This window comes from Leucopleurus acutus (assembly GCF_964270905.1).
Source record: "Leucopleurus acutus genome assembly, chromosome: 11".
In the NCBI taxonomy this organism is placed as follows: domain Eukaryota; kingdom Metazoa; phylum Chordata; class Mammalia; order Artiodactyla; family Delphinidae; genus Leucopleurus; species Leucopleurus acutus.
Window position 1 is genome coordinate 34,090,203 of NC_139152.1, and position 25,360 is coordinate 34,115,562.

At 36.6% G+C, this 25,360-nt stretch overlaps 1 protein-coding gene across 2 annotated transcripts in view; it reads right to left on the reverse strand.

Moving 5' to 3' along the window:
- Positions 1 to 5,065: 5,065 nt before the first annotated feature.
- Positions 5,066 to 25,360, reverse strand: part of GXYLT1 (glucoside xylosyltransferase 1) — a 47,383-nt gene continuing 27,088 nt past the window's right edge. For both annotated transcript variants that reach the window (XM_082850248.1, XM_082850247.1), the window contains 5 exons: positions 22,631 to 22,756; positions 19,418 to 19,669; positions 13,404 to 13,527; positions 13,016 to 13,188; positions 5,066 to 5,735 (listed from right to left, as the gene is read on the reverse strand). In XM_082850248.1, the coding sequence (XP_082706374.1) occupies positions 5,574 to 5,735; positions 13,016 to 13,188; positions 13,404 to 13,527; positions 19,418 to 19,669; positions 22,631 to 22,756 (837 nt within the window). In that variant the 3' untranslated portion in view covers positions 5,066 to 5,573. The remainder of the gene's footprint in view (positions 5,736 to 13,015; positions 13,189 to 13,403; positions 13,528 to 19,417; positions 19,670 to 22,630; positions 22,757 to 25,360) is intronic.

Here is a 25,360-nt window from a genome sequence, read left to right on the forward strand (position 1 = left end):
ATTTGAATCCCCCCAAAACAGAACAGAGCAACTTTCCATTATTCTCAGGTTACATCCCAATCTATAATCTTATACTGACCCTCCCTTTAATAAATGTCAAGATACACAAAATACTTGGAGGAAGATATCCAAATTATCCTAAAACCGTCATATTTTCAGGTAAAGATCAATTTAAGAGTAGTAATCTCTGTGTAACACAGTACACCACAGCTGCCTTCCTGCAGCTTTAGAATCATTACTACTCAAAATATTAACATATTTATGCAAAATGCTTGTGAAAAATGGAAGCACCTTCCAGTTTCTGACTTCAGGAACAAGTACAAACCACCATCTCCTTCATAAATCTTCTGTTACAACATCCATCAAAGGCCACTGGCCCAGCTCTCAGATACTGACAACAATGGATGTGATGCAATGGATGACACAGTTTACAGCTACGCTACAAGCCCTGAATTATTTTTGCATAACATTCCAATATTCCCTGAAGAGATTTTATACACAGGTTGAAAACAGCTATTTTCCATCATAGTCAAAGTCAACTGACATTTTAAATGAAAGGTACACTTGCTTTTCTTCAGTTTTTACAAGGAGTTGCTATGATGATGTGTGTTTGAATATGCTCACAAATTCAGACTGTATATGCAAACTACACATCATCAGAGGCTCCACATCAGGTCTTAAGTTTGGCATTAAAATGTCTGACCACAGACCCTCCAAATAACATTCACAGCATTAGAAGTGACAGAAATTTTCCTTTCTTTTTCTCTCCGTATCTTTTCAAAGGTTCTCTTTTGTTTGAAAACTGGGTTCATAGAAAATTCTTAAGAAACAATCCCATCAGACATTTGGAATTAATTGGTACAGATGAGGTGACAATAGATATTTTCCATTTAGAAGTTTGACATCGACTTGCAATCAGTTTTAAATTGCCTAGTCCAATATGCTATTCCATGTTCTCGTAATTCTGTAATTGCTAGATATTTGGATTAACATCATATTCATTTTTAGTTAAAAAAATTCTTGTATCACCTTTCACACCTGCCTTAAGTTTATATAATTTAGTTTTAAAAATCTAGTTTCATGTTCAATGAATTAAGAAACGACGAACACCAGGACAGTTTAGCCAGACTTTTACAGGCAAAAAAGGGTTGCTTTGGCAATGTATAAAAGGATAACTGTTGCAGTACTAATCATTATTTAATCTACTTTTATTAAATATTAAAATTCAATAAGGCAATTGTTTAAGATGCTTGAAATTACATTTAATAAAATGATAACTGGCCCCACACCTGACATACTGCTTCCCTAATTCTTCTCTATTTTACTCTAAGGAATGAAAAGTTATTTAAAAAAAAAAAAAAATCAGTGGTCTCCCTAAATCACTCCTGATTAACACTAAGGTGTTTATTACTTACAATATAAACTTCTGAAAAAGAAGACACTGAATACTTTCTTTTTAGGTTTTTCCATTTAATGTACTCCTGCTGCCTCCTGTTCTCTTTAATCTATTCCTAACACTTCAACTGGAAGTATGCCTATTGAGGAATCAGGAGATGTGATGTAGTTTAAGCTGCCATTCATTCAAGGCAAGGCAGTGGTTCCCAAATCTAGCTTCTTATCAGTATCATCTGGGAAAACCACTGTGATAGATTCCTGGGACCCCTTCAGATCTGATATGGCCATCCCCTCCTCCTGTGTTATCTATGTGGTCAGTCCTGCATAATCCAGCATCTGGGAAGACTAAAAGAATGTTAAAAAGGAAGATATTTGTCATCGTGTTTCGACAGGTCTTAGCTCACAAACTTGAATCCAATTAACAAAAAAATACAATGTTGAATCACAGCACTAAATGATCAGTGAGTAGAGTGACTGGGAAAAGACTTTAGGATCAACAAATCAAACCAAGGTATCCTGGCTGCCCCTTCCACGAAAGCCAGCACAATTCCTGAGCCCAGAGGGCCTCATGAACTGAAACAGAGGAAGGCAAGCAGACAGTGGTACAGGCTGGGGTGCTGCAACTCAAAAAGTGACTGTTCCCACACCTCCGCTCTCTACCTCTACTTCTCGATTTCCCCACTCTCATCCCCTCTCTTCTTGCACTCTGCCTTTGGCCATTCTCACTCTTATTCCCTTCTCTTTCCTCACTTTTCTCACTTCCTCTCTTTTCCTTCTTCCTTTGATCATTCCTTTACATCATTCTTTCCTTTGCTTTCTCTTCCTTAAAAATTCTTCCTTACATAATCGAAGCAAATTCATACCAGAGATAAAAAACATTCAGCCTAAAACAGAATGATCTGTTCAGGAGACAACAGAGCAACACAGAACTTCAACGGTAATGCTGGTGTGGCATGATACAAGCCATGCAGCAAATCCATTCTTTCTTCTGGGTCTCAACTTCATGACTTCTGAGTCTTATGAGGTGGGAAGGGCATATTGATTGTTCACAAACTTACGGCACAGAGAAGGTTAAATGATATGCCTCGGGTCCCTAACCAAGAAGAGAATCCAGATCTAGTTCACAGTCTGGTTTTCCTTCCACTACACCAATAACATCTGACTGAAGGCAAGATGAGAGAGCAGTGAGTAAGCAGTAGTATTGTTTCAGGCTCTGAAGTGTCCAAAGGTAAGTGGGTTACCGTATACATTATGAACTACTCTTCATAGGGAAAAAAAAAGTATGTATTTTCTTAAAATGTAAATCACAATATATATTTTCTAAACGTTTTCCAAGTTCCTCTAAGGTGGCTACTTCATATAAACGAGGGCTGGCTACATTATAAAGTCATTCCGCTTTGGTAATACTGCAGCCCAGAGATAGTTCTGAGGTCAGAATTGTTCTAACACATAGACTCAAAGGATATAGAATGTAATTCGTATAAACTGCATAGATACACCATCTTATAGAAAGAAATATAAAACGTTCTCTAAGCTGTTCTAGAATTTAACCTCATTAATGCTGAGAACTGCACTTCTTGAGACTTCTCAAGGAAAAAGTTACCTTATCTAAAGATAAACTCAGAAAACTCATTTTAATACTGTTAAGGACTTTTTGTGATACCCTAACTTTCAGGTAAACACAGTCCCTAAGTAGAGAGTTTTCGCCATAAACCAATTTATGGTAAAACGCTCAATTAGGTCAGGTCTGAATAAACCACATGAAGAACCTTCCAACTGATCCACAATGTAGAGTGTGTAACCGTGTAAATAGGTACAACAGGCGTGAGACCACAGCACACAGTCCAGTTAAACTATGACCACACTCTACCCAGTCCCAATCATACTAGAGCCTATGGGGCTAAGAGTCTCTGTTCACTAAGGAAATTAAATCTAAGCAACTTCCTAATATAAATTTGTATCGTGTCAATAACCCCAAGTACTTCCGCTAATGTTTCAGAATCACATTTATAATCCACCAACTGTGCCGAGAATTGTGGTCCTAACTTCAACCTTCAAGTTGGCAAAATGATTTCCAGGGGTTCCCAGACTGACACCAAAATCATCTGAGGTGCTTATTAAAAATAGAATCATAATGTGACTTATTTTTGCACTCTGATTCTAACATTGTAGTCAGTAAGGGAAATCTGCCTAAGAACTGGATATTAACCGAAGCCAAAGGAGATATGATGTCACTGTAGTTACCGAAGTGTTCACAGAGGTGAAATAACATGATGCCTGGCATTTTCTTTAAGATACTTCAGCAAAGGAAAAAGGGACAGATGACACAAATGTGGTAAGACACTGACGTGTCTGATCTGGACGAGGAGTCCCACTGTACTATTCTCTCTACTTCTGTGTCATGTGCAGACCCATCTAGACATGGGGTACCAGAGTCACCAAAGGTGAGGCCCAGGAATCCATTCTCAGCAAGGTCCCCACAAGAGTCTAATGTAGCCAGGCGGCCAATGGTCTCACCTGGGGACCATTAAAAATGATCCTATACCCTCCAAACTTCAAAATTCTAGGGACCTCATTTTTTATTTAGCAAATCAACTTCAACAAGTTCACAAGTTCTCACAGTCACCACGGTGCTCTGCCAGGGACGCACAGACTGTGCTCTCTGAACGCTTCTGTCCAAGAGTGCTGGGCTGGCCATCAGCTTCTAATCTGCCTTTCTTAACACCTTCCTCTCCCAATCTGTCCCTGACTGAACTGCAAAGACCGAGGACCATCTTCCACGTCTCCACAGAGGGCACTGTGTCTTCATAAACCCAATCACCACTATTTTCACAAAGGTGATAGTCTTCCTTCATGATTTTCTCTTCTCTATTTAAGCGTTAAAATGTCAAAAGGAGAAAAAGAAGTTAACCATACAGTACTTAGTAAAATGAGACGTGTGCCCCAGCACAGTACATGCTAAGTACTCAGAATCTACAGCTATAGAAGACAGGTCAAAAACACTAAGAGAAGTAATATTTTCTTATTGCCAAGATAAAAAAAAAAAAACAACTGTCTTAAGTGATATTCAAAGAAGGAGGACATGCACATCAAACCAAATCAAAACTAGTTTTTCTATAATCAGATGTGACAATCTTCTGAAGCCAATCATCCATGAAAGTTGTCTAACTTAAAGTCAGGCTCTATACGTATATTTGCTTCTTCAAAAATATCTTGCAAAGCCATTTTGAGGTAGAAGGAAAAAGGTTTAAGTGGACCACTTTTTTTCTGCTCCACTGTAACTATAATGACTGCTCACAGGAAGTACATAGCTTATGCATTTTGGTCCATCACATTTTCCACCATCATATAAGTACACTCGTTAGGTTCTCATTTTATTATCAGTATATTTATTGTGTCCAGAATGCCCAGTAAAGCTGAAAATTTTCATTTAAAGTGATAAAAAATTTTCTAAAATACCTAATAATCTTAGATATGACTTTTGGCAAGACAGTTAAGCACATACAAATGAAAATTCTACGTTTCACAAATACACACAGAGACTAATAATCAAAACTTTCAGTTTTCCCTCTCAATTTTAAATGTGCAGCTTACTTATAAACTAAAAATAATTTTAAGCATGATTGTCACAAAAATATTTTAAAACAGAGATGAAATGTATAAAGGCACACACAGATTGTCGATAGTGACATCAGTTACATCCCATTTCTTTAGAAACAGAACATTTTCTGCTCCTGTAAACAACTTTCTTTTCTCACACATTTAAAGTGAGGTTAGTGCCGACATAAAATTATTGCTATACTCACAGTTTGAGTGTTTCCACTGTGTATGAGGTACATTTTTCTCCAACCATACATCCCTACTGCTCTTACCCACTTGAGAGTAAGAGCCAAACAAAGTCTGTAGGCTATAACCATTCAATAATATCTTCATCAATACTAGAATGATAGCAAATAGCATTACAAAACATCAGAAATCAAAAATATCTTCTTGTTGGGGTCCAAGACTTCAACTTATTCTTCATTACATGAAAATACTGCTCATTAAACTTCTTCGGGAAAAAAATTATTCTGAAGATGAATAATTCTTTCCTGAACACTTCATCTAAGACTATTCCTTCACACACATCCTCTGATATTTTGTTGTTTTAATTCATTTGATTTAGCGGTCACCAAGAATCACCTTTCCTTTGGTGGTCTATCATAACGATCTTGTACGCTTTTCGTCAGCTGTTTGATAAATATTTTGTAAATTTTTCCACAGTATGTATGCACTGTCTTTTGTAGTTCCAGTTCTAAAGGCTTTAATAAAGAATGGATGTTGTCATCTTCAAAAGAACACTAGAGAAAGAAAATAAGACAAAGATATATATAAAAATTTCACTCTATTCCCAACAACTTCTTCTTCAATCAACTTTACATTGACAACCTCCATTTAAAGTCTCACAGAAAGTATGTGCCCAACAAATAATTTCAATGAGTTTAACAGACTACGATCTCACAGGAGGAGGGAGAGAGTACGGGTAACTCACTGGGGGTACTGGGGAGAGCCCTTCAGAGAGGAGCGTGGAGGCAGGGCACTCCAGGCCAAGGCAAGAACATGGTCAAGGGCAGAGAAGACCAGAGATACTGACAGGTGTGAGGTGACAACCAAAAGCTCGAGGTGTCTGAGAGAGACTAATAAGAGCCAAGAATCACTCTGATAACACTGGTGAAGGCTGGACTGGGAAGGAGTGAGACGGAGGCACACAGCGGGAGGAATGCAAATGACAGCACAGGTCAGTGCTTCCCACAGAACTCTAACTGCACAAAGGGATCCCAAGGATAAAGATGTTTGAGAACTGCTAAATACCAAGCACTCTTGGGGGGATTCGCAGTGGCACATGAAAAACTATAAAAACAGAAAATATATCTGTTGGGTATTGTTTGGCCCATTAATTCCAAAATATACTTTTTACCCTTTTCACCATAAAATATATTAATAGCCCGAGGAATATATTTTGGAAAACACTGTTGTAATAGTTAAGTGCAAATAACCTGTGAGCTTAGTATTTTCAACCAGGTACATTTTTTCATTTAGTATTTGCAACTACAGTCAGAAAGACTGATGGGGCTTAAAAACAGAACATTTTACGGGAAAAGTTTGAAGTCAGTGAAAAATGCAAAATCCTGAAGGAAATTCAGAACCTGAAATCTAGGAGGGCTGCATATGACCTGAGGTTCACTACGCTGCCACTGAGGAAGAGGAAATAAAAGCACCATTTGAATCACAATCAGTGAGTCTGTAGGAAGCCACAGCCCATCTAGGGAGAACAGGCTGAACGTAGATGCTAATTTAGAACATGGACGTGTAGAGCTGCAAAGAGATCCTAAACCTGGGTGCCTCTAGTGCAAGAAAACTATGAGCATTAACTGCATGAAACCTTCACTCTTGGGGTGGTTTTTCAAACCTAATCCCATGTACTGAAGATAAATATCTTGAAGTATTTTTGAAAACCAAAAAAAACCCAAAAAAACAAAAAGAGGAGAGGCTTAACTGGGAAGAACGTGACGAAAATAACAACAGCTAGCACACAGGGATCTAGGAGAGACTGCTGAAAGCTGGACTGGTTAAAAGAGGGCCCTTCCTACATGCCAGGCATTGTTCTAAGAGCTTTATACGTATTAATGCACTTAAGCCTCATACCAACTTCATGTAACAGGACATCACTATTTACAAAGCAACTTAAGGCAGGGGGAGAATCCTCCCAGTTACAATGCTAGTTAGGTGGCTAAGCCAGGAGTCCACCTCAGCTGCGAAAAGAAATCGATAGCTAGTGGGAAGCAGCCGCATAGCACAGGGAGATCAGCTCCATGCTTTGTGACCACCTAAAGGGGTGGGATAGGGAGGGTGGGAGGGAGGGAGATGCAAGAGGGAAGAGATATGGGGAAATATGCATATGTATAGCTGATTCACTTTGTTATAAAGCAGAAAGTAACACACGACTGTAAAGCAGTTATACTCCAATAAAGATGTTAAAAAAAAAAGTCAACAGCTTTACAACCACACAGCACTGCTTATCCAAAACAGCAAACGCAACTGTGCCAAGTCAGTTTCAAAAACTCTGTTAAAAGATGCAGCTCTGTTAACAGTGGTAAACTGTGCTGTGCTGTATACAGACACGGCTACATTTGTCTGGGGTTATGCTGAAGAAGGTCAGGTTTACCTTACCTTCTTCAAGGTTTAACACCTGTATTAAGTGATACTGTCAAGTAACATTTCACTGTGTATAAACAACATACTTGGACAACTGCGGCTGAGAGGCGAGTAATAATGGGAAGAGCAAACAGTGGTCTTTTTCTTACTCTACAATGACAAAAAATGAAAACATAACAAAGGTGTTTAAAAGTAAACTCCCAGGAATACCAGAGATTCAGTTCATCCATTTTCATGTGATTTAAATCCCAGTTTGTGGTTAAATTTCTTTTTTCTTCACTGGGAAAGTCTTTTGATGAGTATTTTCCCAAAATAAAAATAATGCCTCATGAATTAGAGCTCTTTTAGTCCAACATATAACACAAGTAATTTGCCCCTTACGGGAGAAGGTGATAAATCACCCAGATGTCTACCTGTAGTACACAGCCGGAAGTCACGCCCTCCACCAGCCACAGACTCTGCAGTGTCCAGGAGTTGCGCAGCATGGAACGCACACCCAGACATTCCCTTTCCCAGAGGCCACATGTGCCCTTACCTGACTGTGCGCCTCTTCCCATACTGAGTGCTACGTTTGACTGGTCTGCACCATTCCTGCCTGCCTGGTACTCAGCCTTCCAGCTCAGTCCAAAGTCAGCTCCTCTGAGAAGCTCTCCTGACACAGTTAATCACTCCCTCCCTCTTCACTGGCACCGCACCCAGTACACAAACTTTTAGGAAGGTCATGTTTTATATCTAAGACTGTCAGTTGAAGGCAGTAAATAAATAGTGAGGCTATGATGACCACAAGTAGATAATTAAAGGCATTTTCAAAAAACAGAACATGTTTTAAAAGTATGGCAGAATGGCAGGCAGTTCAATCTGACAAATGCTGAGTGCCAACTACGTACAAGAAGGTCGTGCAGGAGGGAAATGGTCGAGAATCCCTTGCATCTCTGTAAATCTACTGCATCTTATGCAAATAGAAGAAGGGTGTGAAGTAAATCATAGGTAACACAGAAACACCAAGAAATCTAATAATTCAAATGAAATACAAGAAGCAGAAAATATTTTACAGAGCAATAAAATATTTTGTTCCCATTGCAAATCTGCAATTTTTAATCTTAGTATTTTTATTCACTCAGCAACTAATATTTAACAACTATGTGTGGGCTGTAAAAACTGATTTGCTGGCAGACAGAGCCATGCATTTACATTTTAAAAATGGTTCACGTCCTTATTGTTCACAGCATTCGATGGCTATGACTAAGCTTCTGTCTGACACTTGCATAAATGCCCTTGTCTAAACTGCAATTCTTTTAAATTACACTTCTCACTGAATTATAGATAAGGCAAGATAAAAACACTAACCAAGAGCACCAAAAAAGACTGATTAACTTCATTAAGTTGAAAAATGGGTAATATGGCTATTAATATGGACCCAAAACAAACATTAATCTTTAATTACTTCAGTATTTGAAATAGTTTTTAAAATAAGATTTATTTTTTAAAAACCAAGTGTAATTCATCAGCTTAAAACTAATACTCAATTTTTTTAAAGTATACATTTATAGAAGATCAGAAAAGATCAAATAAAACTAGTAAGATTTAATTCCTTAATAATTTTTTTTAAATGATCAAAGGCAACAAAGAAATCACATTTTTATAGGAGTGCATTTCTTTTCTATCCTGCAAAGTCTCAGAACCCCAAATGTACCTTTTGTCATTTTTATCATCTCTTGACAACCCATGATAAAGCATTATTAAAATACAATATTGATTTCTGAAGGCATACAAGGTCGGCTACATGAAAATGAACATCACTAAATTTTATAATTCTTCAGTGAGTGTAGCTGTATCGTGATAAACTGATTATTCAGAAACCTTCTCTCTCAGGTTTATAGGACAAGAAACTTAGCAAAAACACTAAAACTGTAGCCTACAATGCTGTCAGCACTTTGCCTACCACCAGGTTTGAGAAACTCAGATTTCCAGGAGAAACCTTCAGCTCCTTGTCACTGCAGACCGTCACCTTACACAGCAAGTCATCACCGCATCTAGCCCAGCCCTGCTGCTGCCTCCCTTCACCCATCACCCCAAACAGCTCAACGCCTGACCTCCCGGACCTTCCACAACCCCTGAGGCTTTTTCTCAGGCAATTTTGGCCCAGCCTGCTTACCTGGCAAACTCTTACTCATTCTTCAGGGCTCACTTCAAATGCCTCATCAACAAAGCCTTCCCTGGCTCTTCTGGGCAAAACTTGCACTCTTTCACAGTCCTAGTACAATCTGTGTCTCAGTAGATTACATACAGTTCAGTATCTTTATCCCCATTCCTAGTACTGAGGCTGTACTAGCAAACAATGAGAGCAGTCACGAGCAGATACTGAGCATCTAGCAAACAGGGGCATCAGCTCTTCTCCTGACCCCCACGCTTACACCAAACCACTCCTGTTATTTTACTTATGTTTTTGTCTTCACGTCCACGTAAGATTAGACACAGTCTAGCAGAGCAGTGAACACACCCACGTGAGAGATGAGTGCTCACATACACTTCTCCCCAGGTATCAATGAACTAGCTGCATGGATAGCACTTGATATAATGCTCCTTAAGCAAAATCATAAATCCAGTCCTTATTTGGATTTGCCCCAAGTCTTGGTCCCCAACATATCCAGAGACCTGGTTCATGCATCATCTCCCCCTGTCAATCCACCTTAATTAAACAAGAGCACCGTAAGAACAAGGAAAAAAAAAGAGAGAAAAACAGATATCTGGGGTGGTGGGGCCAGTATAATTTTTTCCCAAAATCAATATAAAGTAAACGCTTAAAAGAGAAAACCCCATTTACAAAGGCAACAAAGAAGATAAAATACTTAAGGATAAACTTAAGATATGTTCAAAATCCACAGTATGAAGAAAACTATTAAACATTCCTGAAAGACACAAATGAAAGACAGACCTTGTTCTTAAGATGTCTCAACACCATTAAAATGTCAGCAGTCACTAAGTTAATATGTGAAGATGATACACGCCCAACAAAAAAACAAGTTTTTTATGTAATTAAATGAGTTGATATTTGTGGAAAAATAAAAATACAGTAGGTAGGAAAACACTGAAAGGACAGGCTACGAAGAGGAAGTAACCCTATCAGATGTTAAAATACAGCACAAAGGCTTTATAATTAAAATAGTGTGCAAGAGTACACAAATGGACAGACCAATGGAGCAAAACAGAAAATCCAGAAATTACAAATGGAACTTTAGTATATAATGAAGTCAGTATCTCAAATCTTTGGGTTACAGATAGACTTTTAAATAAATGGTGTTGGGACAAGACAGCTATTTGGAAAAAGATCAAATTAGATCTATTCCTCTCTCAAAAGAGTAAATTCCAAATTGAGCAGAAGGCTAAATGTAATAAATGAAAAAGTATATAGGTGAATTTTTCTATAAGCTGAGTATAGGTAAGGAAAGACTTTCTAATTACTACTTTTTTAAAAAAAGGTTTTAAATTTGATTACATAAAATTTTTAAAAAACAACTTTGAATGGTAAAAAATTCCATAAACAGTCAAATTGGGAAAAAAATTTACATGAGATGTCACAGAAAAAGAACTAACATCTTTAATACACAAAGAACTTGCAACAAATGGTGGGGAGGTGGGGAGTAGAGACCGAAACTCCCTCATGGTGATGACTGAACAACTCTGTAAACATGCTAAAAACCACTGAATTATTTATACTATGGGTGAACTGTGTGGTATATAAAATATGTTATCAATAAAAAAGATGTAAAAACAGCTGTTAAATATATAGAAAGATGTTCATCTCAATCATAAGAGAAAGGCAAATTAAAATTAAACTAAGATTCCATTTCTCACTCGTTAGAATGGCAAAAATTTTTCAAGCTTGATAATACACTCTGTTAGGGAGGCTGTGAGTAACAGGCCTCGTCAAGAACTGTTGGCGGGAATGCAAATAATCCCCATGTAGGGAAAACAGGCAGTATCTTCAATTAAAATTATCCATGTCCAGGAATTTACCCTGAAGAAACATCTCCCAACAATACATATATATGTATGGCAAAGTTATGCACTGCTGCGTTACTTATTATTCAAAACGCTGGAAAAGACCAAAATGTTCAAACATAAGAGATTAATTGAATAAACTCTGGTACATGCACAAAATGGAATATCATACAGCTGTTTAAAGAAAAGAAGCATGAGGAAAATATTTATAAATGCCCAAATTTCCAGAATACTGTAAAAAAGGCAAAGCGCAAATAAAGATGAACAGTATGCTACTTCTCATGTAAGAAAAGGGGAATTACAAAACATACACGTATCTACTTACCAGTACAGGAAGGACAAACCGGAAAATGAAATTGGTGATGGGGTGGGGGGCCTGGGGTGGAAGGATGGGGAAGGAGTGCTACTTCTGAGTAAACCGTTATATAGTTTCGACTTTTTGAAGTATATTAATATTCCTCATATCAAACTAAAGTTAAATCAACAAAGATGAGGGGAAAAAACTTAAAACTGAAAGCATACAGAAACACATGAACCTAACTGTATTTCCAATGAATGAATAACCATGCTGAAAGAAAGAGAAAAGAACTGACGCAAGTAACTTCTGTACATAGTACTGAGTACACACCCTCGTCTGGGGCAGGGGAGGGGCGGGGGGGGGACTAGAAACAAATCCTTTATAGTAGGCTGGTTTTTCAAGAACAGAGGAGCAGAGATAGCAGTATGAATGGAGCATTTTTGAAATTAGTTTAAGTGTACTGTAGAACTAAGCAAAAGAGGAAATATTTTATGCTCGGAGCCAGGATTCTAATTGTGGAAGAAATGAGATAAAACAGAAACAAAGTAGGAGAAGGCAAGGAAGGGGCCTAAGGGAATGGAACTGGAGGCACTTGTGTGAGCACATGACTGTGTGTGTTTGTATATTTGTATTTCCCAGCTCTGCTGCTGGAAGGGCTTAGAAGGGAAGACACCCTTGTAGCAATAAGTATCAGAGTTCCTCTGACAGCTGATTTCAGGGTGAGGGCAGGGAATGTATAATAAGATGAGCCTGGGATATTTTGTCTGGACAGAGAATGTGGAGGTACTCAAAATAATGATGGGAATATGTCAAATGAGCACAAGAGGTAGCCAAAAGGGCTCCCAATCGCCAAATCTGGCACAACTTCAGCATCAATATAAATAAAATTGAATACTGCACTATAAATCATGGAAAAAAATACATATCAATGAGTTCACACTGATAATGTATAGATCAGTAAGTGGGAAAAGGGGAGTGCTCTTCCTTACAGCAGAACGCCAAGTGCCAGAGCTAGATGTGGAAGGAGTGCTGGGTTTATAACTCTTGAACTAGGGTAAAGGATATGCAAATTCTCTGTAAGCTTGCGAGTATGTCCACAAAAACATTTTTTTTAAAAAAGCTTACATTTCTCAGTGCTTCATAAATAGCTCTAAACGCTGGTTGCTTATCATCATGGTAAACACCTCTGTTCCCATGAAGAATAAAGATTCCTTCTTCTTCGGCTTCTTGGCAATTGCTTCCATATATGCAATGATCTGGTCGATAATTCCATTGACACGGAAAAACAAAAAGGCTTTCTAGGCAGAGACAAAACAAAAAAGCAAACATACCCTAATTCCACAGAATTAATACTTTGCAAAATTTTAGTTTAAATTTAGTTTACTCTGTCTTAAAAAAAAAGAGTGATAGCCATTAGTATAAGCCAAAATCAAATAAATGCATTTCTCCAGTTCTGACTAAATATTAACTATGATTTTTTTTACAAATGCAAAGAATAAATTTAAATGATTACCTGGATTATGAAAAAATATGATATTCAACAGATCTTGATCACCCCATGTGATGTTCAGTTTGTATTTTTTAAGCAAGGGCATAAGTATATCTCCCCATCGTAGTCGCACAGAGGTCATATCATTCTGTTGGTAAATACATTAATGAGATTCTCAGGCTTCCAGGTGTAAAACGGCAGCATAATGACAGTTCCCCATTCTTCCCTTAGCAATTGTTACAGATCAAGGGCAGAAGTGTAAACTTTCTTTCTTTTTTTTTTTTTTTTGTGGTATGCGGGCCTCTCACTGCCGTGTCCTCTCCCGCCGCGCCGCGGAGCACAGGCTCCGGACGCGCAGGCCCAACGGCCATGACTCACGGGCCCAGCCGCTCCGCGGCATGCGGGATCCCCCCGGAACCGGGGCACGAACCCGCGCCCCCTGCATCGGCAGGCAGACTCCCAACCACTGCGCCACCAGGGAAGCCCAGAAGTGTAAACTTTTGTTTCAAAACCAAGTGACCCTAATGTAAACATAAATGTCAGTAAAACTGTCCAGCTGGAGTGCAGAAGATAACAAAAGAAGGTATCTGAAGCTGCACAAAGAAGTGATAAACCTAACAGACGTCGGGGAGGAAAGGGAAAGAGAAAGTAGGTGGTAGTTTAAGTACTATGACTGTGACCTCATCTTAAAAAGCAGATAGCTTTAGTACCTATGTCATATGTCTAGACACAGTACCTACGTCTCTATCATACAGCTGCTGAGGATCAAACCTGTTAATATATAAATAAAGAGTACTAGGAAAAGTACCTGGCACAGTGTTAGCTATTATTATCACCATGATCATTATTATTCTTAGTCTGATTTGCCAACCCTTTATAACTGGCATTTCAAAGAGGGCATTTGAAATTGATAAATCAAAAATAGATACTGAATTTCGTCAGATGCCTTTTCAGCCTCTACGGAACTACTCATAGCTCATACCTAAGGAAACAACAGAGTTGAAAGAGGGCTGGGGATCATGTGAACCTGGGGTGAGGTTGAATACTAAGTCTTTTATACCAATTTGACTCTCTGAAACTCTCCAGACTTAAACCAGTACTCCTCAAAGTACAGTTTGCAGTGTGCTGATCAGTGAATTTTTCATGTCCTGTACAAGATTTAAGTACACAAATTAAGAGTAAGATTTAGAAACTTTTATAGCAACTTTATGTCTATTTTGTCTAATATTTTCCTAGTAATTTATTTACATTATTTTTAGAAAAGCATTGCCTCATGACAGATTGTAAATAATGTTTAAAAAAACACGGATTCTTCTCCACAGATAGCTTAAAAAACATTATTACAATTCTAGGATATATTCTAGGATATATAACAAACACAATGGAGGTATAAACAATCTATCCTTCGAGAAAGAAAAGTCAGAATTCCTGCGGAAAAAACTACGTATTTAAACTAAATATAATCTGCTATAATTGTATTACCTTTGTGTGAAATTTCTCAGAATGCAGTAAATACAGTAAACTATACACAATCAGAAATAAATCTGGAAAATGACTGAAACAAGTTTTACTTAAGGAAATATTAAGAAAATACTTTATTGAAAGGATGACTCTGAAATAAGTCACAGATCATGTTCACTAAATGTTCTTAGGATCTGAAAAGGAAACTTCTGAATTGCTCAAAAGGACCAAGACCAGAAACAGATTAAATAGACAGGACTGGTGGACCCCTTGTACCATGTCAATGTTCAAGTCTTCACTTGATTCAACTTATGAAAAAAAAATGTATAGAGAGACAGAAATACACCTATTCAAAGAAATACATCTATTCAAAGAAAAGAAAGATAAAATTACAAGATCCAGGGCAGTTTTAGGGAAAAAAGAAAAAAATCAAGGGGTGGGAGGTGGGGGGACCTTTATAATACACGTAAAGGAAAAGTCCTACTAGAAAAATACTGGACAAGCAGCAATAACACTAGTATTATTTGCTGAGGATACAACCTAGAATATCCAAGACAACCAATGAAAACTATGAGAAATGAGTTTAATAAAGAGGCATCATATATAAAAAGAGCTCAAGTCAACAGAAATGGAAAAACGGCAAAGTACAGAAATAGTCAAAGGATATGGCCATACAGCCATTCACAAAGGAGGAAACAAAAATGGCTAAAATTTGTATGAAAAGATTTTCATCCCACATTGGTGGTACAGTCAGGAAAGTAAAAATTAAAATACATGAGATATTTTTCAGCCATGTAACTACATATTCATACTAGTACACACAAACAATAAAATCAAAACATTCTTTCTCCACAATATCACACATATTAAATGTGACAGACTATATGTACTGACATAAAAATCATTTATATATTTACTAAGTGAAAAAAGCAAACTGAAGATATATAAAAGAATTCTACATATAAATGCTAATGTACATGTATATCTGTTTCAAAATACTTTTTTAAAGGGTCTGAAGAATACACAGCAAAGTTTATAATGCCATTTGGGCAAAGGAATGAAACTGAGGAGAGTGGTGTAAAGGGGGAACTTGTCTTTTTACTCTATATGCAATGAATTGCCTGAATTTTTATAAGCATGATTTAGTTTTGTAAAATTTTTTTTAAAGAAAACATTTTTAATCTTACAGTACAATACCTTGAAAAGTACAGTAGTACAGTACAACAGCTGGCATACAGGAACTGGCATCAAGTGAACAGGCAAGAAGAGTTACTGACTGGAGGAGGGAGAGGAGGTGGGAGATGATAGAGCTGAAGTAGTTTTGTAATTTTTTAAAAAGATGTAGTTCTAATTTACTAATTTCAGCAAACCTACCAAAATGCACATGCCTTATATTAAGATAAATTAGTTTCATTTCTAGAACTATGTATGCTTTTGAAAGTAGACAGACTCATTAGTATCATCAGTTTAGGTTACAAACAAATATAAAACTGACAGGTGGCTATTCCTATTATGTTCCAACAATGCTAGAAACTGAGAATTCATCAATTCCCAAAGATTAGTTACTCTCCTAATCTCTGAAAAGTTCCATCCCTTTTGGTAAGATGTTCATTGATATTGTTTTAAGCTCTACATGTAACACAATAAAAGCCCTCCATCACATACATCTTTCAAATATGTAAAAATGACCCTCACAGCCACCTCACAATAAGTATTGTCTTTTTTTAAATTTTTCAATAATTCATTAATGGCCTAGTTTCTAAAACTTCTGTCTGTCCTCTGCCAGTAATTATCTACTGAGTTGCTACTTTACGCCAGACTCCATGCTAAATATTCTGAATACAAAGCTGCATAAAAGACACACCCTGCCCTCAGTAGATAGAGAAAACAGGCAAAAATTACTTTACAAAGTAATATATGGCACGACATGAACAGGGTACAGTAAATATACAAGAAAAAAATTCTCAAGATGCCTTATTTATATTCTCTGGTTTTTAGCTAATAAATAGAAAAAGGTTAAGAAATATCTTAATAGAGATTCAACACTGCAAATACAATCATAATACAAAGCAGTATCTTAGCCAGTGTTATATCAATGTCTATCAAGCATTATGAGAACAAAAAAGTTAAAATTTTACTATTTTAATTTTTAAAATATATAATTATAATACATCAGGTTGGAACTGAATAATCATGAATGGTAGGGCTGGGTGACAGCAAAGCAAAGACTTTAAAACATGGCCATAGCCACTGTCCTAAGTGGGTAATCTTACAGCTTTTCATGTGATAGGCACTATGGGGTAACATTCATGGATCTGCGTGAAACAGTTTGAAAAGTTATTACAAGTAATTCAGTTACATCACTAGAGCTCTAAAATTTAAGATCTGTGCCAGAAATTATAGAGTTAGTAGGAAAAAACAAGGCAATGTTTGCTAAAGGTATGTTTGGAAATCAGGAAAAATAAAGATATATGAAAAACAGAACTAAAAATCAATAAATTTTGTAGAAACATATCAGCAATCATAAATACAATATTTAGAAACAGAGTAAATCTGTGTTGTTCCCACTGGGCAAGAATAGAGTTGTCTGAAACAGAGGGATAGTAGGTATGAAGTAAATTGTGCCTACTAAATTAATGTACTATCACACTCCTCATATTTTTCTTCATTAAGTCATTAATACATAGGAAAAAACAAAAGCTTGAAAGTTTAGAAATTATTTCAACTCTTATATCTACATCTCTAGCTGGTTTAGAACATGCCACAGACAAAAAGAAAAGGGAAAGGGGAGAAACTGTTAAACATATTTAAGAATGATATTTAAGTAAGTAAAAGGTAAATAAAAAATAATCAGAGATTTGAACTATATAGCTGCAATCTGAAATTTTCTTAAAAATCAAGTAATGGTGTTACACTAAATTATCTCTAAGGTTATTGCAACACTACACTTCTCATAATTCTAAGAATTTCAAATGAAGAGCTCCTGAGCAGTCACAGTATTCCTTAGCACATAATCTTACAGCACCATCTTCTGGTATAATATTACTGTGCATAGTCTAACCATCAGAAAAGTAAGAAAACTCATGGTATGACACCTGTTTTATTTAGTAAAACTTTATGGTACATGAAATTTTAAAACTCAAAATATATCAAAAAATTGGGTAATTGAAGAAAGATGTTCACTTGTAAGCAAAAGCAAAGGTTACACTGGCCTCATTAATGCATTCATTTGTGGAAGACAAAAGTGAAATGAAATCAAGATTTCAGAAAGGTACAGAAAATGGGAAAGCTAAAAAAACCCTAGGTTTACTAGATCTTTACAGAAGACAAGAGTGATGGGTATTAACTGTCTTAAGAATGAAATGGCGAGATGTGAGTGGTGAAGGCTACAAGCAGTACTGCTGCCTAGAGCAAGGATAAGAAGGGACAAGAGATTTAAATCAGACATGCAGAAAGGAGTAATAAGTAATGGTGTAAATTCTGGTCCACCAGAAGCCATAAGAAAAATACCAGACAAATATATATACACATACAAATATACATATATATTACATATATATTGATACCATAAAAGACATAATATCCCTTGATATTTGATTTAGTACTAACTAGATGTAAAAGGATAAACAGTGAATCTCTATCAGTGTTTCAGAAGCCACTGCTTTTAGCTAACACTGAAGTGCTTACTATGTGTCATGCTCTGTACTAAGCATTTTGAATGGGTCTCTTTTAAAAAGACAACCTACATAAGTCCATTTATTATCTCTATTTTTCAGCTGAGAGCACTGACATTTGAAAGTTAACTAGTTGGCTAGTGGTTGTGGTGAACAGGTGGCAAAGCTAAACGTAAGGCTAAACCACTTGACCCCAATGCCCCCAGACTACAACGACTTAAGGACTCATCAGCATGAAACTGGTAAACAGTACAACACACTCATGTGTTCAGAATATGCAGAATAAGATAATTTAAATAGCCTCACTCTTCTACTGACCCCACAATTTGAGAGATGAGAAACACACAGGAACTTTTTTTTTTAAAGTTAACTTCCAATAGCACCAAAATAGCCAACATTTCCTATGTGTTAGCCTCCCTTCTAACTAATTTAACCCTCACAAAAGCCCTATGACATAGGTACTGTTATCTGTCATCCCATTTCACAGATGAGGAAATCAAAGCCCAGAGATGGTCAAAACTTACCCAAGATCTCAGCGTCTGAACCAAGCCAACGGTTCTTAGCTCTTAACCACAATCTGTGTTCCCCCAAGACGTACCACACTTTAGATTCAAGTATTATGAGGCTGCACAACTACAAAATGACAACTCCTGCCTGGAATACCAATCTAGGAAGGTGATGTTCACACTTGCTGCACTGTTACTTCATTGTAACACCATCTGCTCTGACCTACTGTAATGCTCTAATAAACAGAATACTAAGAACACACTTTTCTTCAATTATTCTAGATAAGTGGAAAAATTCTGAATAGCTCGATCTAGTTTTTAATAAAGCAAAATTCAACTGGAAACCAAACAATATGGAGGGAAAAGAGAGATAAGTTAACCTGGATCGGTGACTTACCTTGAAATACTTCCTTCTCATTCTGGTCATGTTCATCAACATAACTCCAGAGTTCACTCCAGTTTTTCCATAGTACGGATGTCTGGCAAAGCGATTATACCAGCCTATTCGAGGCTCTTCATGTTCTGGTGCCATTGCAGCAATTTGTGTGGAATTAAATTTCTTTAGTAAAGACCAAATATCATCAACGGGCCGTAAGAAAAGGATATCAGTGTCGACATACAACAGTGAGTCAACTTCTTTCAGGATTAACTGTGGGGAAAGATATTTGAATCATTAACTGTAACTCTATTTAATATAAAACATGAAAGAGGCTTTCATTATTTAAAAAATACCTAAGAGAGAAACTAATTGACATTAATTTTTAAAAGTAGTTTTTCCCAAGTCTCTCATTTTTTACAAGAGCATATATAGATGGTCTGCTAATCTCTTTAATTAACTTTTAGAGAAGAAAAGCTATAAAAACAAATCAGAACAAAAACTCAATACTAAAAATTGGAAGAAAAAATAAAAGCAGTAGCCTCAGAGACTAGGGTGGAAATGTTTTTCATAATGGAAAATAACAGCTTCGGTGAACTGACATATCGAATCTTAATTTCCTGAGGTAAATACAGAAATTAATCAGTACAAATGGAGATCTTCTCAACTCGTCCCTTCAGCCTGTAACGCTAATGGCCAGCACCTTTACCTCATTCTGGGCTCAGCCAGCAAATGGTAGAGCCAAAACTGAAATCCAGACCACCTAACTCCAGAACCCATGCTCTTATTTCTGAGCTTACTACCTCCCAACAAATCGAAGAAAATGTGCACTCACATAGCAAGGGCGAAGACAAGACTTGTCTTGGAAGACTCGCTATGTCACTTTCCGAGAGACGTTAAACCTCCAACATGCATCTCTTATAGGAATTTTCAAGGGTACGTTTTTATTTCTGCCTTACCCATATACTTTAGAATGTGACTCCTGCGAATTTAAATGTACTGCCTATCCCAGTGTATTAGTAAGACTCAATGATTAGGTTAACCTAAAGGTTTTCGGTTAAGAATACAAAGACGATTAAGAGCTTGATCTTCATTCTGCTCCTTTTCAAAGCTGCTACCTCCTCCTGCAGTTACGAAGGTGAGCAGTTACGAAGCTGAAATCACTCCATGCCCCCACTGATTTAGTATCAGGCTGGGGAAAAATATCTGACAGTTGGCTACAGAGCCTGAGTAGAGAAGGCTCACTTGTTCAAAGACTACAATTAAAAGGGTATGTACGTATGTGGATGTCTGTTCTTCTCTCTCTTTTTGCGGGGCGAAGAGTGAGGGAAATTGTTTTTATATCAACATTTTGCTTCTGTACCATGAGACAAATGTGTGTTTACAGACTTTTGTATTGTTAGCAATCTAGGAAGACACTACAGGAAGCTCCAGGGTTACTGTTGGGAGCCACTGCCAACTGGAGTTCATACATAAGGTTAAATAATAACCACGTCAGTATTTTTCTATGGTTCCTTTTGGCGGAACAGGGAGTTGGCAGAGCTTACATTGGTTCTTTTAATCCATCTATTTTAGAGGAGAAACTTAGTTAAAAAAAAAGGATTTTACTTAGAAAAATGAAGAATCAATTTACTTAGATCTGGTTAAAACGATGCAGAAGAGTGAAGGACGAGGACAATCTGACAGGCTTCAAGTATTTAATTTTAGTATTCAAATTCCATTTAGGAATTTAACCAGATTACATCATTAAATGATCTGGCAAATTTCCTATCAAGACATCAACAATTAAACTTGTTAATAATGCAGAATAAAACAGAAGAGCAATGACTGTAACCTCATGCTTCTTTCATCACTGTTTTTCAGTGACATATCTGTGTTTATTTAATGTCATAATGTGCTTGTTTAATGTCAGCCTCCCACATCAGACAACAGGCTCTATGAAAACAAGCAATCTGTTTCATTCATTCCTATATACCCAGCACTTCATTACAGATACTTGGTAGAATAGAGGCACTCAAACTATTAAGTAAATGATGTAACATTGCAATGATTCAACATAAAATTTTTTGTTAATTTTTAAAATTTAAGGCCTACATTAAGTACCTAAAACTTCTTAGGCTTTTCCCCTTTAATCCCTTATTTGTGTGCTTCTTACAATGAAAGCAGGTAATGAGAAAGATATCCCAGGATCCAGATTTTTTATGCTCAGCAATAAAGCTACTGGTTAGGCAGACTCAGCTATCAAAATATAACTTAATTTTAAATTTTAACTGACATCCTGGATTTGATAAACTCTATTCTTAATATACTAAGAATTGCCTTAATCCACTTAATAATAACAAGTAACTTAAGTTTCTTCCCAGTAATTCACCTTCCAGAAACTTGTGAGCTTCTTAAACTCAGTATTTCTAACTACCGTAACTATTTTAAACATTACAGTGGTTCTAACAACTACAGAGAATTTTAAAACTATCGGTGAATTCAATTCAAAATGGAAGAGGTAAGCTGGCTTCTGAATATTTTTATTTATTTTTATTTATTTTTTCTTTTTTGGCTATACCATGCGGCTTGCAGGATCTTAGTTCCCGACCACAGATCAAACCCGTGTCCCCTGCAGTGGAAGCTCGGAGTCCCAACCACTGGACCGCCAGGGAAGTCCCTGAATATTTTTAGATTAAAAAGAAATAATCAGGGTTTATCACCAGAGACCACCACCAAAGAACAGCCCCATTGAATAAACGGTTCCCATTTCCCTTCGAGTTCACGTGCCTCAAATTTTGTGTCTGTGTTAAAATATCAGCCAGAAAAGGTGAACTGACTTGCTGTTAAGACAGAAATGATTATCTAATGATCTACTTCATTTCCCAAATTATAAATGAAGTCTGCACCTGGCAGGTGATCGTGCCACTGCATTCCTCCTGGCAAAGACTTGGCTCCATTAAGACCTGATGACCTCTAACTCCTTCTTAGAGATGAAAGTTTATAGCAACTGAATAAATTAAAATGTAAGAAATAGTATTTCAACAGAAATTATTTACATTTTTCGTTTTTAACAGAGGTTTTTTTATTCTATCTTTTATTTGTTCTATGGGAAGTTTTTCTTTCTTCTAATGTTCAAAGGGAAAATCATACATGTGTGTTTATTTAACTGATCTATATGGAACTCTTCATTAACTTGTGTGTGTAACAGCAACATGCAAACAAACAAAAAAAAACACTGGAGAAAAAACTTACTGGCAAGAACAATCTCTGGGAAGCACACGGTTTAAAGAGCTTTTTCCATTCTGCTGCATTCTCACTTGGAAAAGTTATCGGGTATAATGAATAATTAAATGTTTGTAGAAATGACCAGCTGTTAAGCTAAAATAGAAAAACAAATAAAAAATAAAAACTCGGTTTAGATTTCTCTTTCTCTGCAAAATCATAAACCAACAGATTATTTTTCAAAAGCTAAAATTTAAGATGTTATACATTGTATGTCATACACACTTAAGAGAAAGTTAGATTCTTCTTTCCCACCATTTTGTTTTCATTCAAAATCTTAAAGTCATTCCAATATGCTAGAAAGACTCCACTGTAAAGATCTGAGGGACAATTGAAGTTATAAGGATATCAACCACAAAACCAAAGTGGAAAGAGCCTTACAAACTGTTCGCCTCCATCAGCTTGACCTGATGTATAAATCCTCTCAATCCCTAAACAAGTTAAACTCAGAAAAATTAAGCACTAATTTTATTACCACAGTATGTACGATATAACAGAAAATATTTACAATCCAAGTCAGACCAATGTGAAAAACTGATTAGAAAATATTTATCTATATAGATTCAATATTCCTGGTAATAAAATATTTTGATAAATACATATCCAGTGCTGATTTTTAAAAAAATCATTACAAAAAGCAAAATCTGATTTTCTGATCTGAAAATTTATAATGAACACGTTTACTCTTTGGCATCCCGAGTGCAATTCAAGACACTGAATTGCTTCAAATTCAGTTTAAGTATTACCTATCACTGCTGCTTAAACAGAATTGTTGATTTAAATTTCCTACATTCACAATTTTTGTGGGAAGAAAAAACTAAGCATTTTATATAACAGGCTGAAGATGATCTCTTTTTGAATTATGTCTGTGTTCAAGTAATTTTTACTTTTTAAAAATTTTTTAAAATGCTCAACACATATCTATTTTTTATTGTTTTATTTTTATTTTATTTATTTTATTTATTTTCAGTTGCATCAGGTCTTAGTTGCGGCACACAGGATCTTTCATTGTGGCGCTCAGGCTCTCTACTTGTGGCGTGTGAGCTCAAGTGAATGGGCACAGTAGTTGTAGCGCGTGAGCTATTTGTGGCACGCAGGCTCCAGACAATGTGGGCTCTCTAGTTGTGGCGCGTGGGCTCCAGAGTGCATGGGCTCTGTAGTTGCGGCACGCAGGCTCTCTAGCTGTGGTGCGCGGGCTCAGTAGTTGCGGTGCAAGGGCTTAGTTGCCCCGCAGCATGTGGGATCTTACTTCCCTGACCAGGAATCGAACCCACATCCCCTTCATTGGAAGGCGGATTCTTAACCACTGGACCACCAGGGAAGTCCCTGTTCAAGGGATTTTTAAAACCATTAATTCCTCCCTCTTTCTTTCCTTCTTTCTCTCCCTCTCTCTCCCTCCTTCCCTCTCTCTCTCTCTCTCTCTCTCTCTCTCTCTCACACACACACACACACACACACACAATCAATGCCTTCCAACATAGTTTAAGGGAATAACTTTACTTCCAACACACTGTTTTGATGTATCTGTTAATTAGTTTCAAACACTAGTATTTTATTTTCCTTGCGTGACTTATAAATCACTTAAAGATCCTTTCAAGGGACTTCGCTTCACAACTACAGAGCCCACGCGCTCTTGAGCCTGCGTGCTGTAACTGGAGAGAAGCCCACACGCTGTAACCAAGAGCCCAGGCACCATAACGAAAGATCCCATGTGCCGCAACTAAGACCCGACACAGCTAAAAATAAGTAAATAAATAAATAAATAATTTTAAAAGAAGATCCTTTCAATACCAACTTCAAAATGAAATCTTAGTCATTCTTAAAATTCTAATATCGAATCATCTTTTCTACAGTAAAAGCACATTCCACAAAATATTTGATTCTTCTTCATCAAAAGCAAAACCAAACAGTCTCAGAGTTAACCATGATAGTTAAAGAAAAACTAAGTTTAAAAATATAGTATATATTATACAAGCAATAACTCAGCCAGATTTGAAGACAACACAGAAGCTGCATATAAGATGAAGCAATAAATTTATTTTACTTTTATATTACATTTTCAAAGGTTTCCACAGTTGGTAGCAATCTCTTACTATTCTCTGAACTGTTAGGATGAGCTTAATTCCTCAGCAATCCAGATAATAAGATTAAGATCACAAAAGCACATATCATAAGTACAGATACCAGAAATATTTTAAAACAGTAAGTAAAGCTTTTTTTCTGCATTGTTTTTTAATTGAAGTACAGCTGGTGTACAATATTATATAAGTTACAGCTGTAAGGTACAGGTACACAAGTTTTAAAGGTTACACTCCATTTATAGTTATTATAAAATATTGGCTACATTCCCACACTATATATAGGATATACTGTGGTGTAAAATATATCCTGTAGCTTATTTTATACATAATAATTTGTACTTCTTAATCTCCTACCCCTATATTGCCTGTCCTCCTTTCCCTCTCCCCACTGGTAACCACTAGTTTGTTCTCTGTTAAGTGTGAGTCTGTTTCTTTTTTGTTATATTCACTAGTTTGTTCTCTGTTAAGTGTGAGTCTGTTTCTTTTTTGTTACATTCACTAGTTTGTTGTAATTTGTAGAATCTACACATAAGTGATATTATACAGCATTTGTTTTTCTCTGACTTATTTCACTTAGCACAATGCCCTCCAAGTCCATCCATGTTGCTGCAAATGGCAA